The sequence below is a fragment of the Pantherophis guttatus genome, chromosome 2, assembly GCF_059756535.1.
Source record: "Pantherophis guttatus breed Tessera chromosome 2, ASM5975653v1, whole genome shotgun sequence".
NCBI lineage: Eukaryota > Metazoa > Chordata > Lepidosauria > Squamata > Colubridae > Pantherophis > Pantherophis guttatus.
Window position 1 is genome coordinate 116,418,036 of NC_142064.1, and position 18,957 is coordinate 116,436,992.

The 18,957-nt window shown below is 40.0% G+C and overlaps 1 protein-coding gene across 1 annotated transcript; it reads left to right on the top strand.

Annotated features, from left to right (window-relative positions):
• The first annotated feature begins 236 nt into the window (after positions 1–236).
• On the top strand, positions 237–15,464 carry CDC37 (cell division cycle 37, HSP90 cochaperone). Its single transcript, XM_034434336.3, has 8 exons — positions 237–939; positions 6,191–6,472; positions 8,060–8,165; positions 9,165–9,280; positions 10,711–10,833; positions 11,015–11,197; positions 14,259–14,330; positions 14,923–15,464. Exons 1-8 carry the CDS (start codon positions 838–840, stop codon positions 15,073–15,075), a joined length of 1,137 nt encoding a protein of 378 aa, XP_034290227.2. The 5' UTR covers positions 237–837; the 3' UTR covers positions 15,076–15,464.
• The last annotated feature ends 3,493 nt before the right edge of the window (positions 15,465–18,957 follow it).

The following is an 18,957-nucleotide window of genomic DNA, read 5'->3' on the forward strand; positions in this document are numbered from 1 at the left end:
TGCTTCCTTCTGAAACTCTCAGAACTTTCAACTATCCCAAAGGTGCTTTTTTCAAGAGGCAACTGGACTTCCTTGTTTGTCTTTGAAGATGTTTCACTTCTCACCCTTCTTCAGCTCTGGCTGGATGGTGGGGAATAGGATTTATACTCCTTGCAGACAGCTGGCCATTTGCATTCTTTTAGAGTCGTTGAGGCCACTTGGAGGCTTGTCTGTGTCCTCAGGGTCACCAGAATAGTGCAAATGGATGTGGAGCCTTCTTGGAACTGCTGACAGGACTCCACTAAGGATGTTTTCTGCCCTGTGTCCCTTCAGTGTTTTTTAGTACACTGTATCGTTTGCATCTCCTACTGAAGCGCAAATGGTTCCTGAACTTCCACCTACTTTTCCTTTAGAAAACTGGAAATCCACCGTTCTGCTTCGACGACCAATCAGGGGCGGGATAGCCTAACTCTCAAAGGAATTATTATTATTTTTCTGCGAGGGGATAGCGATTGTCACCTAGGAATCGTCCCAAAGAGGGGGAAAGCAACGGCACAAACTCCCGACTCCATTCGGTTTCCTTGAAAGTGAAGCCTTTCGCTTCGGACGCTGTTTCACTTTCCCTCCCGATGATGATCCGGAGGAAGCGCAGAGGCGGGTCGCCCCCCCCCCTCCCCAAGCCACAGTCCGCGCGCTCTCGCCGTTAGGCGGGGGTGGGGGGGGAGAAGCCACGCCCCCGCCGCCCTCGTGAAGGCCGGTGATTCCGGTAGTGACGTAAGAGAGGAAGCGGATCTCCGAGCAGGAGAGGCGACACCCCCACCGCGCACAGAAAGTCGTGGGAGCGGCAGCAGCAGCGCCATGGTGGATTACAGCGTCTGGGATCACATCGAGGTGTCCGACGATGAAGACGAGACTCACCCCAATATCGACACCCCCAGTCTTTTCCGATGGCGGCACCAAGTAAGGGAACGGAGCCCCCTCCTCCTTCCCCCCTCCAGCCCCTTGCCGCGGGCGTGGGGTTGGGCAATAGGGAAACACTGGAGAAGATCCTGAAGGGCTTTTGGGCGGTTGGAGGGTCTTCTGAAGGGTTGGGTCGCGGCGGGATTTCGCTGCCTCCTCCCAGACGACGCGCTATAGGATGGCGGGGCCTTCCTCTCGGCCTCCCATAGCTTTGGGGTAAGCCCAAACGCGTGGAGGTGGGGGGCGGGGGAGCGCCACGATGAAGCCGAGCGCTGCTCCCCAGTCTTCGCCTGTGAAATTTGCTCCTTGACTGGTTAGGCGAGGAAGGCCTTCCGTTGCTTCCAGAGGCGCCGCCCTTGCTTCGCTGCTCCTGGCGTGCGGGAGCTGTTTTTTAGAGCATCTCCTACGGAGGGAGCTTTCTCCACTTTCCTTTCAGCGCCCGCCTTTCCTTGGCACAAGCTCTCCACACACGCCCAAAACCATATGTCGCCTTTAACTTTCGTTTCAAAAGGGCTCAAGGACCGAGTGGACCAAATACTGTACCACTTCCCCCACACTCTTAAATTTCCCGCGTTCCCTAAAAATCCTGTCAATTTGTTGCAAGCCGCCTAGAGTAGCCCTTCCCCCCTCCACGAGATACGTTTAACAAATAAAACAAAATTTTAAGATTTTCTGTGAGGAGGATTGTCATCAATCCCTGGGCGTCTACTTTATTATCTTACCGTTATTAGTTCCATCAAGTAGCTTGCTATCGTTTCCAGTATATAAAGCACTAAATAATCATACTTAGGGTTGCCCAATATTCGGCATTATGACTTTTTTGCAGTGGTTGTTAGGTGAATGCTGTGGTTGCTGCAGTTGTGAAGCGAACAAATGGTTTGCTATGGGCGCAGTTTTGGCAACAGCCAGATGTAAAATGAAGTCACATGACCGCAGGACACTGCAAATGGCCATAAATGCAACCATTTGCCAAGATCCCAAAGTGTAATCATGTGACCATGGGGGGGAGGTGACGGCCAGAACTTTAAATCGAAGGAGAAACTGGAAGCTTCAAGGCGAGACCAGCTGGAAAAATAGTGGGCTCCAATGAGGTCCATGAAAATCCAGCCAGACAAACCGCTGTCCGGGGTGGGGGGGTGGGGTTCCTTTTGGACTGGAACCGTCCTGTAGGGATGGTGAAGAAGGAGAGGTGCCTCTGACGACCAAGAGGAACAGGCAAGTTTCTCGAACAGTCGGAGGCTGCTTTTTGAACTGGTAGTGGGGGTGGCGGCCATTGGAAAATGACCGCTCTGAAGCTGGGGCAACAGGACTAGTTTTTTTGTGCAGGAGCGGTGTCTGAACAGAGTGCGTGATTGAACTGGGTGAGTGATTGGCCAACTCACAGGTAAAAAGAAAAATTTTAATAACTTTAAAAGGTGTTCCAGAGCGGAAATGCGCAGCTGATTGGCACTTGGGAAAGTTAATGAAGGGAGAAGAAGAGGAGGTTAAAATACCAAAGCCTAAGAAAGAAAATTTCACAACTGGATTTAAAATTGGATTTGAGAAATAAAAAAAAAGAAACCTGAGAGAAAGTACTTTTTATGTGGATTTAAAATATTCTTGATAGTTTTGACATTTGAAGGAGAAGAACAAAGAGGAAGTTAAAATACCAAAGCCCAAGAAAGGAAAACAAAAAATAATAAAAAAGAAACCGGAGGAAAAGTACTCTATGTGGATTCAAAATATTTTTGACAGCTTTGATACTTGAGAATATTGATACTCTGAGAATATTGTGGATTTGAGAGAGACATCTGCTGGTGGAAAGAGAACTGCAATCTTGGTTGGAAGACAGAAGAGAAAATAACAATTGAGAACTTTTAAGGAGCATTTGTTTTTCTGAACTGCTTGGTTTCTACATTCAAAGGTTGTGGAAGATAATAAAGCTTTAACTTAGAGTGGATTGAATAAATATTCAAATTGGATACTATTTGGAATTAAAAAGAGATTATACGGATTTTAAAATTTTAATTAAATATAAATAAATTTTTTTAACAATTTTTAAAAATTGGCAATATGGAGTCTTGGATGTGTGAGGAATTAATTGAGATGTTTAAAAACGTGTGAATCACTAAAGGGTAATAAAAAGTCAGAAATTTTGCTGGAACACACAGAACAGGAAAAAGAGACCATAAATGAGGAGCAAGAAAATAATATTGAAGGAAAAGTAATTGAATGCAAAAAGCAGTTAGATGATTTCACTGGGATTAACAGTGATATAAAAAGAGTGGATAGGGGGGAATATCCCCCCAAAATAGACACAATCAAAGGGAAAAGAAGGGAAGAGTGGAAAGAGATTAGGAGAAAGCTTGGGGAGAATTACTCAAGTAATATACCTAAAACTGAGAAAAGGGATTCAGAAGAAAAGATGTAATAAATACAAAAAGAAAAAGAATGGGATAAAAGGAGGAAATTATTAAGAAGTGGAATTTTGGAGAGACCAAGAGAAAATGGTTAAACAGGAAGAACAGTGGAAAGGAGGAAGGAAAATAAGATATATATTAGTAGATTTAAGGGAACTGTATTAATATTATTAATTGTGGGTCAAATAAGTTAGAGGGTTTTAATGTAAGAAGTGAATATGATGATGTATATTGTGTATAGCAAAACAGAACAGCAGATGAAATATGAAATGGCAATGGGGTTTAATTATGAAGACAAAATTGAAATGTTAAAAAGTAGGATGGCAATTTTGAAAAATATATATTGTAAATGAAGAAATAAGAATTAATTGATGTTATTGTAAGAAATTAGGAATTAAAGGGTGGATAGTGATACTGTTTATGTATTATGTATTAAGAAAAGATTAAGATAAGATAAAGAAATATGGAAAAATAATATTATGGCTGAAATTGGAAATATGTAAAATGTGCTTGAGGGGGAAAGAGATGAAATAACAAGATATGGTGAAAAATGATTAATTTGTAATAAAGAATTATATAAAAGGGATGAATTTGGAAAAAGCGGGAAGATTGGACTAGATTATAAAAATTAAGATGTATAAGATGTGACCTGGTCAATACTCTGTTCATAAAATATGTGTGATGAGAGAAAATTTTTAATAAAACTTGTTTACAAAAAAAAAGAACTTTAAATCCAAGTTGTAAGTACCCCCAAGGCAGATTTGTTGGAACTTTGAATGATTGCTAAGTGACCAGTTATATGTCAAGTACTATCTGTATATGCACCAGGCTTGTTTGAGTTATGCTATCATGGGTATAGTACTTAGAAATGAAGCTCAATGTTCAGGAAGTGGCATGTAGCAGTACCTTGGTACTCAATTGCTTTGAATCTCATCGAATTTGGTACTCAATGCATTTTGATATGAAAATTTTGTTCCGGTATTTGTTTGTTTGGTGTTCAAGGCACAAGCTAGAACTTGTTGTCGGTTGCCTTGTGACTCACTTACATTATTCTTTATGTGAAAAATATGTTTGGCACTTATTGTTCTTGGTACTCATTACAACTCCTGGAACCAATTAACAATGAGTTAATTGGTTAATCGAAGAACCACTGTATTTTCACACAAAACAAAAAAACCTTTCTAAAAGGTAGACTGAAAAAATTTAAACAGCAAGAATAAACAGTTTTCAGATCAACATGATCTTTAAAATGCTTATATCTAGCATAAATAGCATAAGCCATAAACTATTCATAGTCCATGAGCTAAGAAGAGATATAATCTATTCTGATCTTGTATTAGGCTGTGGCTTAGCCTAAATTGTATTAAGGCATGGAAGATAAGAACCTGTATTAAAAATCTTGCAAGGATGTACTCTGTAAAAGCCAGTGATTCTGCAAGGTTAAATCATAGAAAATTACAATAAAAAGATGTTGCTTTTCGTATAGCAAATACTTGCTTTCCTTTATCAGAATGATTCCCACTTCCTACTGTTGAATTTAGTTTGACTAATAAATTGTAATATTGTTTCTCCTATACCTAGGAATAATAGTCCTCTTATCTTGCAGATAGGCAGTGATAACAGATCCTTTAGAAGTAACTGTAATCTTGAACTACTCTCCGAGCTTGATCTGACTCCTTTTAATAGAGAGGATCTGTTAAATAAAAATCATGTAAGTCAAGGGTGTCAAACTCAAGACCTGGGGGCTGGATTCGGCCCGCAGGGCCATCCTGGAAACAGTGAAGGACCAGCCCACAGTGCCTCTGCCAGTGAAAATGGAGCTTGGGAGGGTCGCGTGCAGTCCTCCTATGCTCCATTTTCGCTGGCAGAGGGTTGCAGGAGGCCGTTGCAGCCAAAAACGAAGCTTGTGAGGGCCTATTTTCGCTGGCAGAACACTTGGGCCACCACAGACGCCCCCCAACACAAGTGACATCGAGCTGGCCACATCCACCCCGGCCATGCCTACCCTGGCCCCCCAAGATCAAACACAATCCTGATGCTGCCCTCAATGAAATTGAGTTTGACACCCCTGATGTAAGTAATTGAGTATATTGAGCCATCTTCAGTGTCTTGGTTGGAAAAAGTATGTGAAACTTTAGTTACTAAGTGTCATTTCCTTTAGCATCAGTTACCTCAACCAAATATTTTCTCAGCCTGATCAATACAACACATAATAAGTTTGTAGACTGGGGGCCATTCCTCTTTATAGAATTGCTTCATTTCATTGATATTTTGGTGCTGTTTTGCACAAACTCTTACTTCAAACCAGATCACAATATTTTTAATAGATAAAGCTCAGGGTTTAGGGTAGGCCATTCCAAAATATAAAATTTCTTCTATTTAAGCTAACTTGTTATAAATTTAATAGTATTTTTAGGATCATTGTATTGAAACAATTCATTTAAGCTTCAAATAAGATGGGTTCTTTGATAGTGCACGTGCCAGTCCACTACTTGCATGGGCCAGTTCCACTCCCCACTTGCCATGCCACCAAGCTGTGAAAGCTGGTCTGAAATTCATATATGGAGTTGTGAAAAACTGATCACTAGTTACAGGAAATATCTGGTTTTAGTTATTAAAGATTAATGTAAACAGTTACTCAATCTAAGGGGGTTATTACCTCTGTGTGGGTGTGCGTACGCGCAAGTGTGTCTGTCACATGGTGTTTCTATTTGTCTTTATATTGTGCTACAATTTATGGACTGATACATCCATTGTACTTCCATGGTACAATGGAAGTACTCACAATATGAATTTCAAAGTAAAGAATATTTTGATGTTAGCGAGATGTATTTAAACAACCTGTTTTCTAGGCCCGGGTTGAACGGATGGAACAGTTCCACAAGGAGAAAGAAGAAATAGACAAAGGATCCCGGGATTGCAAACGCAAGTTATCTGAGTGTCAGAAGAAAATAAAAGAACTTGCGTTGACCAACGTAGAGAGTAACAAAAATGAGCTGCAGAAGTTACAGGTTGAGGCACAGCAACTCAAGAAAGAAGAAAAGAGCTGGGACAAAAAGGTAGAAGAACTCAGGAAGAAGGAAAAGAACATGCCCTGGAATGTTGACACTCTTAGCAAAGATGGCTTCAGTAAGGTGGGTCTTCTTGGTTAAATTCTTTTTCTGCCTTGCTTCTGAACCTTAAAATGGAACTGAGAGGACTTGGTGTGGCTGTCTTGTAAGCAAAGCTATATCGATCAAACAGCCATACTGCTGTCTATGTTTGATAATAGTGAAATAAGGATTGCCTTCCAGGGGTCCATATTCCCTAAAACCTAGGATATATCCATAGGTAATTTCAAAAGTAAGTGTACAATTAAACCAATAATGGTGTTATTTTATGGAAAATGAATGTAGCCATTTTATTAAAAAAGTTATCCAGCAAAAGATATAGATCAAATGGAAGGATTTTGAAAACAGTCAAAATTTGCTGAAATTCTTTGGGATTAGTGGGCTGAAGTTCATTATTTCTGCTTACAAATTAATTTGTTTTCAACAAACACAGTCTGTTGTAATTTGATGGAAACAAAAATGAACTGTAGAATGAATAGCTGAAGAAGCCTCAAGAGGTTTTCGAAAGGAAAGTTGGCTCTAAATCTAACAAGTCAATAACATGGGTTATGGCCAGGAATGTTCATATTACATGGCAACAGTTTGATCAGGGTAGCAATAGGATATAAAGTTAGCCATTTGCTAAATACTTTATAGCAGGGGTGTCTCGATTTCATTGAGGGCCGCATCAGAGTTGTGTTTGACCTCAGGGGGCCGGGGTGGGTGTGGCCAGCATGATGTCACTCGTGTTGGGGAATGGTCGTGGTGGCCCGAGTGCTCTGCCAGTGAAAACAGGCTCTCAAGCTCTGTTTTCGGCTGCGATGGCCTCCTGCAACCCTCTACCAGTGAAAATGGAGCTCGAGTGGGCATGCATGGCCCTTGTGAGCTCCTTTTTCACTGGCAGAGGCACTGCAGGCCGGTCCTTTGCTGTTTCCAGGGTGGCCCCGCGACAGGGGTGAAATCCAGCAGGTTCTAACAGGTTCTGGAGAACCAGTAGTGGAAATTTTGAGCAGTTTGGAGAACCGGCAACAGAAATACCACCTCCGGCTGGCCTCTAAGTGGGGTAGGAATGGAGGTTTTGCAATATCCTTCCGCCAGGAGTGGGGAGGGAATGGGGATTTTGCAGTATCCTTCCCCTGCCACACCCACCAGGCCACACCCACAGAACCGGTAGTAAAAAAAAATTGAATTTCACCACTGCTCCGCAGGCCTGATCTAAGCACCCTGTGGGCCACATCCGGCCCCCAGGCCTTGAATTTGACACCCCTGCTTTATAGGATTGATTTAATTTCCTTGAGAAAACTGATTTAATTGCCCCTAAAATGTCTGAACTGTTTCAGCTCTTCATTCTTTTGCTAGTACATTACTATTTGCCTTAGGTTGTTTTGGAAGTAATTTAATATTATTGAGACGCTGTGTGGGTTTGACAACAGTGAGAGAACATTAGTGTGCAGGAATGAGAAATGCCAGAAGGTTATCATATATTGTTGACTTTCAGGGCTGATATTTAAGTCTTGAGCACTAGGGCTCAAGGGAAGGGATATTGATATTGAAGTTGAACAATATCTACAGGATCATATGCTTCCCAGTTAAACAGTTGTGTCATTAACATGACTTCCTTTATTATTGTAGAGTGTCTTCAATGTCAAAACTGAACAAGATGAGGAATCTGAAGAACAAAAAGAGAAGAAGCACAAAACATTTGTAGAAAAATATGAGAAACAAATCAAGCACTTCGGTAAATCCAAAATTAGCTTTTCCAAAAATATATTTGGGTTGTGGTCTATAGGAATGTTTATATATATCAGCAAAGAAACCTGTAGGAGAAAAATGCAGTAATCATTTTTTTCCTGGATTACAATCTTGTCTTAAGAGCATTTGGAATTTATGTATTCAATTGTACTTGGTTGGAAAAAAAAGTATTACACGTTTTTGGGGAGAAATACACATTTTGCGGAAAAAAGTTTTGCAAATTAGTCAACCTAATATGTTCAGATTGCATTGAACAATTAAAGGGAATAAACTGAATTAGATATTCCAGTCAGGAAGATGATATCTACCATTAAAAGCAAAATACAATCATAACACAATAACCACTGTAGGATTTGGTTGTACATGACATAGGCTTATGGATCATGCCAAGATTAAAAGAGAATTCTCTTATTCTTAGGAAAAAAGTTACTGAAGCTCATGACGCTGGAAAGGGCTCCAAAACCTATGCCAGAGACTTTTGCCTCCATCAGTCCACAGTCAGGCACATAGTGTAAAAATGAGAAAATATAACATCATTGTTACTTAATTACTGGGACATACGAGCCAGTCAAATCCACTCAGCAACACTGTGAGCAGCTTATATTCCCTTCTACAGTATAATAAAATAAAATAATACTATAAAATAACAAAAAAATGCTTGCTCTTTAAATGGTGTTATTGTTTCTTTTATTGTTTCTGTTTATATGGTATTCATTCCTGCTTATTTAGTTGCTGATAAATAGATATGTAAATAAGAATGTACTTAGGGCTGTTTGCCCTTTTTCTTAACCTCTGCTTGCTATAACAAACAGCCCTAAGTGCATTCTTCCCCATCTAGCTCAGAGAACACCAAGAACCTTATAAGCTACATATATTCTCCACTATTGCATGTCACATTTTGGTATAAGCTCTGGCTGGGAAAATAATTCTCTTTATAGGATGTGGAAAGAATTTGCTTTGACATTGCTATTTTTCTGTTCTAAAGGAATGTTGCGGCACTGGGATGATAGTCAGAAATACCTATCTGATAATCCACATCTTGTTTGTGAAGAGACAGCCAATTATTTAGTCATCTGGTGTATTGATCTGGAAGTAGAAGAGGTGAGTATGAAGCCTATGGAACTTGTCCAGGAATTTTGGATGATAATGATAGGCTTTGTCTATCAAACTTGACAAACGGCTCTGGATCACTGAAGTGTATCAAAGGCAATACATTCTTCTAATGCCAGAGGATTCTCTCGGGGCACCAAATAATTTTTATGTAGTGGCTACAAAATTCTATGAAATTACTTTGTTATATGAATCAGTAGCTTTTATGATTTACTGTTTCAAAATAAATTAGGAAGAAACACTGAAAATCTTGGTTACTGCAAGGCAAGCTTTTAACAACCTTGCCCTAATCTGTTCTTTAACTTGTGTCCAAATAGCACACTTAATATTATTTGGATAACAATAATTGCTAGCATTCCTTTTTTTTTGAATCTATGACTATTGTTTATAGTTACCTAATAAATGGCTAGTGCACTGTACATTAAACATCTGATTCTGCTTCAAAAGATAAACTTCCCTTGGCAGTAGAATTATTTCAAATTTCAATTTGTGTCTAGTAGTATGGTAGTTGAGCCTTGCTGAGTCATTTGTTGCTACCTGGCAGCCAGATTACATGCCCAGAATAAAATGTTTGCTTCACAGATATTCTCATTGATTTGTTGAAGTTACATACTGACATATGAAAATAGTCTGGTGCTAAAAATTATAAGGAAATATAACCAAGAAGACAATATGCCATGAGTTTGATAATCAAAAATTTTGGATTGGCTGATGTCCTTTGCCTGGAGTCTAAAAGGAGAGAGATTTGAAACTATTTTGTTGTAGTTACTTAACAGTGTTTTACTCTAAATGGAATGAAATCCAGTGCTATCTTCCAGTGTGGATGACACAATTCCCTTTCCATTCCTACACATAAAGTCAAAAATTTACTTTAGAAGGTTGGATCTTTTGGAGCAGATTTTAGGTGCTGATAATGCCGTTGCATTGTAAGAATGAATTTTATCTGAGTTCTTAGAGCAATGAATAAGAAGAGAAAACACTAAAAATTCAAAACCATGAACATTTCAGGGAGAATTAACTCTTATTTAAAAACAGAATAGAGTTAAAATGTGTTCACCAACAGCATGATTGCTTTGAAATGTTTTTCTGTGGTCATATTCCTAACAATTTTAGTCATAACATATAATGTAAATATGATTATATGCTAGGCTAATACAAATCTGATTTTAAGAATATAGATGCTTTTAAATACTAATCTTATAAATAAAATAAGATGAGAACCAAAGATCTTTCCTTTTTCTCAAGTCAATTCTATGATGCTTGGACATCCTTCTAAAAATCATAGAATGCCACCCACAACTATTTTTGTTATACTTGTATATCTTATAAGCTGCCTAGAACAACTTATTTGGGAAAAATATATAAATGTACATTTGTTCTGAATCATTAAAGCTGAAAAACATCTTTGTTATTTTTCTCAGAAACATGCCCTGATGCAACAGGTAGCCCATCAGACCATAGTAATGCAGTTCATTCTAGAACTGTCTAAGAGCCTGAAGGTTGACCCTAGAGCTTGTTTCAGACAATTTTTTGCTAAAATCAAGGTGAGTTTTACACAGGTGAGAGAAAGCATACTGTCGTAAATGCAAAGGGAATAAAGAAAAACCAAGCATCCTTTGTTTCATAGCAAAACCTTGCTCACAGGAAGTCTTTTGATTATGGAAGTCTAAAAGTCTTATTGTTTGATATGTGCAGTCTTCTATTCTTTTTCTAATCTCCGTTCAGACAGCTGACCAGCAGTATATGGAAGGTTTTAATGATGAACTAGAATCCTTCAAAGTCCGAGTGCAGGAGCGGGCTAAGGCACGCATTGAAAGAGCTATGAAAGAATATGAAGAAGAAGAGCGGCAGAAACGGCTGGGGCCAGGGGGCCTTGATCCAGTAGATGTATATGAATCTCTCCCACAGGTGAGTAATGCAAGGAAGCTAGTGCATCTTTCAGAATTACATGATCCTTTTGTTTCACCATGTGTTCATATCTGCATATTTGAGTAACTAACAAATACAAAACATTTAGAACAAATTGCTTTATCTTTTGCTTTCAGCCTTCTTTAGCTGCTGTGATGTGAAATAAAAATCTAATTTGTGTTGCAGTTGCAAAACAGTGGTTTTCATTCACACATATATCTGGGGCAAAGTTAGTTCTATGTCATTGTTAAAATTGGGTGCTTTTTTTTGGAGCACTCTTCATCATTTTAAAATGAAACTAAAATAGCGATTAGAAGTGCACAACTTACAATAAAAGCAAAAATAGTACAGAAATAGATATAAAGCAATAACATGAAGATAAATATCTTGGGAGAATGAAAATATGTTTGTCTGATACATGAAACTAATAAAAAGGCCCTCCCAGCTCAATGGGAGGAACTTTCCACTGAATAGGCCCATTCTCAGGTAGCCTTTATTGCACTCCACCATGAGAGGGCACCTGAAACAGGATTTCTAGTGACGAATTTAGAGTATTAGCAAAAGCATAAAAGAAAAGTATTTTTTAGATACTATTGTCTCATCAAGAGAGGAAATTAGTGTATCATCTTGACTTATGATTGGAAATGTTTTTCCTTCAAAAGCAGTACATGCCACATGTTGCAAACAATTCCACATCATTTAAAATATTCAGACAAAATCCATAAAAATAATCCAATCCTACATATTGCCTGTAATGTCCAAAGGCTAATTTATCCACAAAATATTTAGATAGGGAAAAATAGGAACATATGTGATTTGAATTGTTAACTGAATTTAACAGACTTTAGAATCAGTCATAACTCCTTGTTGAAGAATGTCATAAGTGTTGCCACTTACCTGTAAGAAGACTCTCACAGAAAATTTCAGGTTGGCTAGTATTGCAGACTCTTAATTTAAAACACCTTTTCTATGTTTAAAGATTTATATGGCTTCCCAACTCATAAAACTGCAACTCTATGCAGCATACAACCATAAAAACAACATTTTCCCCAACAAAACCTTAGCAAGAACAAAAGAGATATTTGGGCAACCAATATCTGCCACCAATTACCTAAGACCTTGGCCCCAATGCCTAAGGGAAGATCCAGAGGTTTAAAAAGCTTTTGAAATGCAAAATGTCAAAGTTTTATTTTGTCTGCTCATCCAAGACAAATACAGACCCTTGGGTGACAAATAAAAAAGAATGGGTGGTTTGCCAGTGAAAGGTGGTCAATAATATCTGGATCTCTGCTCCCTGCCAGAGTTTTCTTCTGATCTGTTCTTAATATTCTAACCCTTGTGGCTATTTTATAGTGTACCGCTAAGATTTTGTTTATCTATGGCTTTCTTCTTGTTTCTATGCTGTCTACCACCTTTGAGTATACCCACCCCACTTACCTTGTGTGTCAGTTGGATGAAGACAACATAGGTGCAAAGTACTTTTCTGTGGCTGTTGACATGAAGGAAACAAAGGGGAATGTCTATGGAAATTCTCAGTCATCCAGAACTGAAGAAGCTTCTTGGATGAGAAGTGAAATGTCCAGTTGCCTTTTGAAAAAACACCTTTGGGATAAACAACGTGGAAAGGATTAGTAGTAACAACTGTTTGGGAGTCATGCAGCATACGCGGTTTCTTTTTTTCTCCCACCTACTTGGCAGAGGGAACAGAGCTGGCTTATTTTAAAGGAGTAGAAACAAGGAGAAAATGACAGAATGCTGTCAGAATGCTGTGAAATAATTTTCTATTTGGCTCAATTTGCAGGGGTGCATGCTAAAATTAAGGCCAGAAATTGTCTACTGGAAACAATATGACTATAGACCAGGGGTTTTAAACTCAAGGCCAGCCCATGGGTGCTTAGATCTGGCCTGCGGGGCCGCCCTGGAAACAACGAAGAACTGGTCTACAGTGCCTCTGCCAGCAAAAACGGAGCTCAGGAGGGCTTCAAGCAGCCCTTCCGAGCTCTGTTTTTACTGGCAGAGGATTGCAGGAGGCTGTTGCAGCCGAAAATGGAGTTGCAAGGCACTCCTGAGGTCCATTTTGGATGTCAAGAGGGTTGTAGGAGGCCGTCACAGCCGAAAACAGAGTTCGGGAACCCGTTTCACTGGGCACTCAGGCCACCACAGGCTCCCCTGCCTGACACGAGTGACGTCGAGCTGACCATACACCCCCTGGCCACCCCCCCCCCCGAGGTCAAACACAACCCTGATGGAGCCCTCAATGAAATCGAGTTTTGACCTCTGATATAGACGTAATAGTAGCTACATGTAAATCAAAGAATGGATTCTGAAAGTGAATATACAAGAATAGAAATGATATATTTGTACATTGTTTGAACAGATTAGAATTTATAATATTTATGATTATAAATTTATAGTAATTCAAAGTGAATTCTATATTAACACAAGAAGATCATAATTTATTTACTTTTTTTGGCAAGCCAGTTCTAAAAGAGCCATTGAATAATAATTATTCTAGTGATGTTTTCTGTTTGGAACATTTACATAATTATGTAAACATTTTATGTCTCTCCTTTTCCATGTAAGGTGTAGGTTCATGCTGAACCTAAATTTGATTTTGGGATCAAAGGACGAGGTGATGCTGATGTTCTGCTCTTTTGAATATAATTTTCCCTGATAATGTTATTGCATTGCAGCAGATTATGCTGATTTTTTGTTCTTCCCAGTTACAGAAGTAATTCAATGTGTACCACAGCAAGTCCCAAGTTCTTGATTAGAAGTCTTTTCTAGCTTTCGTATCTGGAGATATTTTTAACTAACTGAGCTCTTCCTCTTTCTCTCTTGTATTTTTGAAGGGACTTTTCTTCTACAAAACATTGAATGCAAAAATACCAAACTGGAAAATATTCTATCCTTATAATTACATTTTCTCATGCTTCAGAGAAAACTGCTTTATTATCTTGCATTTTTAATAGAACGATGAAGATATTAAGAATGTATTGTGTGTTTATGTAGATTCTTTCCTTTACTTGCTACTATTTCTTTCTCTCTTTTTTTTGGCCAGGAACTTCAGAAATGTTTTGATGTGAAAGATGTGCAGATGCTTCAGGATTCTATCAGCAAAATGGATCCTACTGTGAGTATCCCTGGAACTTCTTTAAGAATTAGGTTTCAGATTTCCTCCATGCTGCAAAATATTATTTCCAGATAACTTCCAAGAAATATTAGTTTCTCTTCTTATATATTTGCATATCTATGTGCACTCTCCTGTTGCTTGAAGATAATGTAATGTAAAGACAATGTAATCATCATTATATAACTTTCCTGGTGCCTTGTAAATTTGAAAAGCCTTGATTATCTTCTCTCTTCTCAATTTATGATATGTATCTCTGCAAATAAATGCTATATTTAATGGATCCCAGTAATGTAAGCAGTAGTTTTTATTCTGGTTAAGCTTTCTTTGGCAGACGGCAACCTCAATTCAGGTATTCTTCTACTTGGGTAGATGGGATATTGACACTGGCTCCAGGTTTTTGTTCATCAGTACACAATTTATTGATTTTGAATTTTCCATAGCTCTGTGTCGAGACCAAGCATTTTTCTAAATGTTAGATTCTACAGTATTTTTTGGAAGCAAAAGGAGCCCCCTATGAGTTAATTCGAGTTGTGAAGATATCTAATTTGTAGTATATAGCCCTTCAGCAGTATATATTTTGTATCTTTTACAGGAAGCAAAATACCACATGCAGCGGTGTATTGATTCTGGCCTATGGGTACCAAATGCTCAATCAGCAGAAGGAGTGGAAAAGGGTGACAAGTTGGAAGGTGTCTATGAGGAAGTTAAGAAGGAGAATTCTGAGGAAGAAAAAGGAAATCCCTAAAGCCTTGGCCATATGTCTGTAAAGCAGATCGCCCCATTATCTTCTGCCTATTCTTTCACATCAGTCTGTTCAATGATGATGTACTCTACACATTTAGACAATTTACAAAATTGTATGAGCTGCTTCTTGACTGGATCGCTTGCTCACCCTGTGAACACAGTTCCCAACTTGTACAGCTTTGTTATCTTATCGGAAGCCAAGATTTCAGGGGAGTCCACATACCATAATGCAGGCTCAGAGTGGCTTGGCATAGCAGTTCCACCTTCTGTCTTGCTTTGATGACATAAGTCAGTGTCCTAGTTACAAGTGTGCTATTAATATCTATCTTTTTGTTTGACAACCAGTGAAAGCTATTGAGCAAATAAAAAGGTTGAAATAGCTGAGATTGATATGGTGTGAGTGGCTATTGTATTTTATCTGTCATGGATTCAAATTATTCATTTGGTTTAGTTCCAATTCAAGTTGTTTGAAAAGACTGTGAATGGGAGTGGTGTGTAACATCCAAGATATAATCATTAGCATCTGAGATTTACATGACAGCTTTGCAAAATATGTCTTCTTGAAACCTAAAGATGAAAAATTTTTGTTAGCATTTTACTAATGGAATGGGACAACTCAGCATAGCCAGCTCGCCACCACCAGCTCATCACCACAATGTCGCCTCTGCCAACTCACCACCACCAAGTCGCCACTGGATAATGCCACGTGGCCAAGTTGCTCTGGGGACAACTCGCCACAGGTGACCGGAAGGAGAGCTGGGCAGGCAGGCGACAGCTCTGGAAGCTTGGTGCAGCGGAAGGTGTGAAAATGGGACCTACACAGCCACTGCTGCCTCCCTGCCACTCCCACCACTACTGAATGGCCCACCTACCACCACCGACATATGGCCTGCGGTGGGTTTGAAAATGGGACACCTCTGGCTGTTGCCTCCCCAACCATCAAAACAGCTGAATTCCGAATAGCCCAGTGCTTGGCGCAGCAGCAGTAGGGGATGTTAAATTAGGAAGCCTCTGACCACTCAGCACTTTGTCCATTTGTTCGCCTGCCCGGCTCTCCCTCTGGCACCCCACAGTGAATTGTAATAATAAGACTGCTGTGTAGTGTGCTCAGTGATTGTCAACCAGTCAATGTCAAGCAGTCAGGTCTTTGATCACTGAAGACTTGAAACTGGATCTTCCTTGATTGAATTTGTTAACTAGTAAACTATTGTTATTCAAACTAGATATATATTATATATCTAATATAGATAGTTAGAGAATATATATATATCTACCGTGTTTCCCCGAAAATAAGACATGTCCTGAAAATAAGGCCAATCAGGCTTTTCAGGATATGTGATAATATAAGCCACCCCCGCAAAATAAGCCCCCCCACCAACTACGCGCCACACTCCCCCTGCTGGGCATGACAGGGCTCCTGCCCCTCACTTAGCCTCCCACCCCACCCCTTTAGGGTGCAATTTGGGAGTGGCAGGTGGGGCAGGCGAGAAGCGTCTCGCTTCTCCCCCGCCCCACCTGCCACCCCCCTCAATAAAGAGACAGTGGGGAAGGGAAGCAGCCAGGCTGTTGTTGCCATTGGGGTGGGATGCGTTGGGCTATGAGACAAGCATCTTACCTTTCCAGCACCATCGTCTTCCTCGCCTTTCTGTCCAGGGAGACATGTAGAAAAAACTTTCTCGCAAGTTCAGCCAAACTAGATAAACTAGAAGGCCCCTTCTAACCCTACTATTCAATTATTCTGTAAGGATCTGCTGGGGGGGGGGGTTCGACTAGAAGGCTTTTGAGGTCTCTTTGAGCCCTGGATTCCTGTGCTGTTTCAAAGCATTGTCTGAAGCGACATCTAGCGCCAGGGTTTGTGGTCCATCCTTCCTCTCCATTTTCTCTCTCCCTTCATCCATATCTCATTCACTTTCACTTCACTTCCCTCTTTTTTCTTTTCTTCCTTTTTCTCTCTCTTCCATCTTTGTCTCATTTCTTTCTCTCCCCTTTTCTCCCTTCTCTCTCTTTCTGTCTCTATCTCTCCTTTTCTGTCCCTTCCCTTGAGCTTCTTGCAGCCTTTCACCAACTCCCCTTCCTTCTCCTAACAAACGCCTCAGACAATTTGGCTGCAGCACCTTCCCCAAAGCCCCCAGCTCCTGATCCAGCCAGAAGCACAGAGGCTTCTGTCTGCCACCAGGCACATATCCTTAGCCATGCCTGCTTCTCCTCCAGGCTTCCAGCTCTGCCCATTTATCTCCAGATTTTCTCCTCAGCTGGCCCTCCCCCACCTGTTCGCCCTGGCCAATGCACTGTGGGCGGTCCTTTGATATTTCAAGACCAACCTTGCGGGGCAGATTTAAGCACTCCCACAGGCCAAATCTAAGTTTGACATCCCTGTTCTAGTTCAACTCCCTGCTCAAGCAGTTTTAAAGGTAATCACCAGCACTTTGAATCAGTAGCCAGTGCAGTTAATGGAGCTGGAGTGTTACATGGGCATAACATGATGGGCGCATAGTTACCCAGATCAATTGAAGCTTCAGAGGACATCACCATATAAAATATGTTGCAATAGTCAAATTAGGAGCTGACTAAAGTGTGAGTGTCCATGAGCTGGACATCATCTGGCATATTGATAATACCTGATCCCAAACTGACAGATGACCTCCCCCAATGGCTTCATGTAGATATTAAAATTGGGGGGAGGGGAGGAAATGGGCAGAGCACTGAAGTATCCCAGAGTAGGGCTTGACTGGGACAGGCCTTGGAGGAAAGGGAAAAAACCCTCTGCAGAACTATATTATGGCTGAAATGAAAAGAAAATGTATTTTTAGGACATCACTCAAATTCATATTCATTATATCAGAAGATGGAGGGGTAAACGTAGTCAGGCAATCAGGATTTTTGCTACTATTACTTATATTAATAATGAAGAAAAATAAAAGGAAGATGCTAAATCCAATGAGCAACTTAAAACATAGGCAAACACAATTTGCCTACAAACGTTACAATTCAAGGTCTGGGAGAACCACCAGGTTTTTAAGCCTTCCAGAATGCAATCAGATGGGATTTCAGGGAGAAATTTATTCCACAGGGCAGGTGTTACAACTGAAGAGGCACATTTCACCAATTCCAAAACATAGGATTTAACGGAAGGTATCCAGCAGTCCAGTCCTGTGGGCCCATACTGGCTCAGCAGACACCCCAAGAGATAACTGATCACTCAGACAGCTAGGCCCTATGCCATGGAGGGCTTGTGGTTTATAACTAGCACTGAATCACACCTACAAACAAACTGGTAGTCAGTGCACCTTACAGAGCAGGAGTCATGCCCACTACTGCCCATGCCACTTTCTGAATCAGTGGAAGCTTCTAAGTGGTTTTCAAGGGCAACCACTTATAGACATTGCAAGAGCAGAGTTATTCTACTTAAAGCACAGAAACTGATTTTGTATATTACAAAGATTATTAAGCAGACTGAAATTACTAGAATGTCTATGAGAAACAGCTGCTAAATGTTTGGATTTAATTCAGTGACTCTTAAAACTATGAAATTTAAATAAAGATATAAATTATGAAAAAGAATGGCACTGGGAATAGATGAGGATAAATTACAAAAAACAAAAATAGGAAGAGTGAATATTAAAACTGGGAAAGTTGATTGGATGGTACTCTCTTGTGAAACAAGGTGATTTAAAAGGCAACCTATGAAAGATTGTATAAGCATGGATGGTTCGCAGACACAATGGGTAGTGTTAACGTAGTTTTAGCTTTGGCTTTGTTTCCTTTCTCCTATCTCATGCCTTTAATTTTTTCAGCCTACTATTTCATACTACTTTTCTATGGTCTGCATTATGCTGCTTACGGAATGGAATAGTTTGAGGCTATGTATGTTAAAACCAGTGCC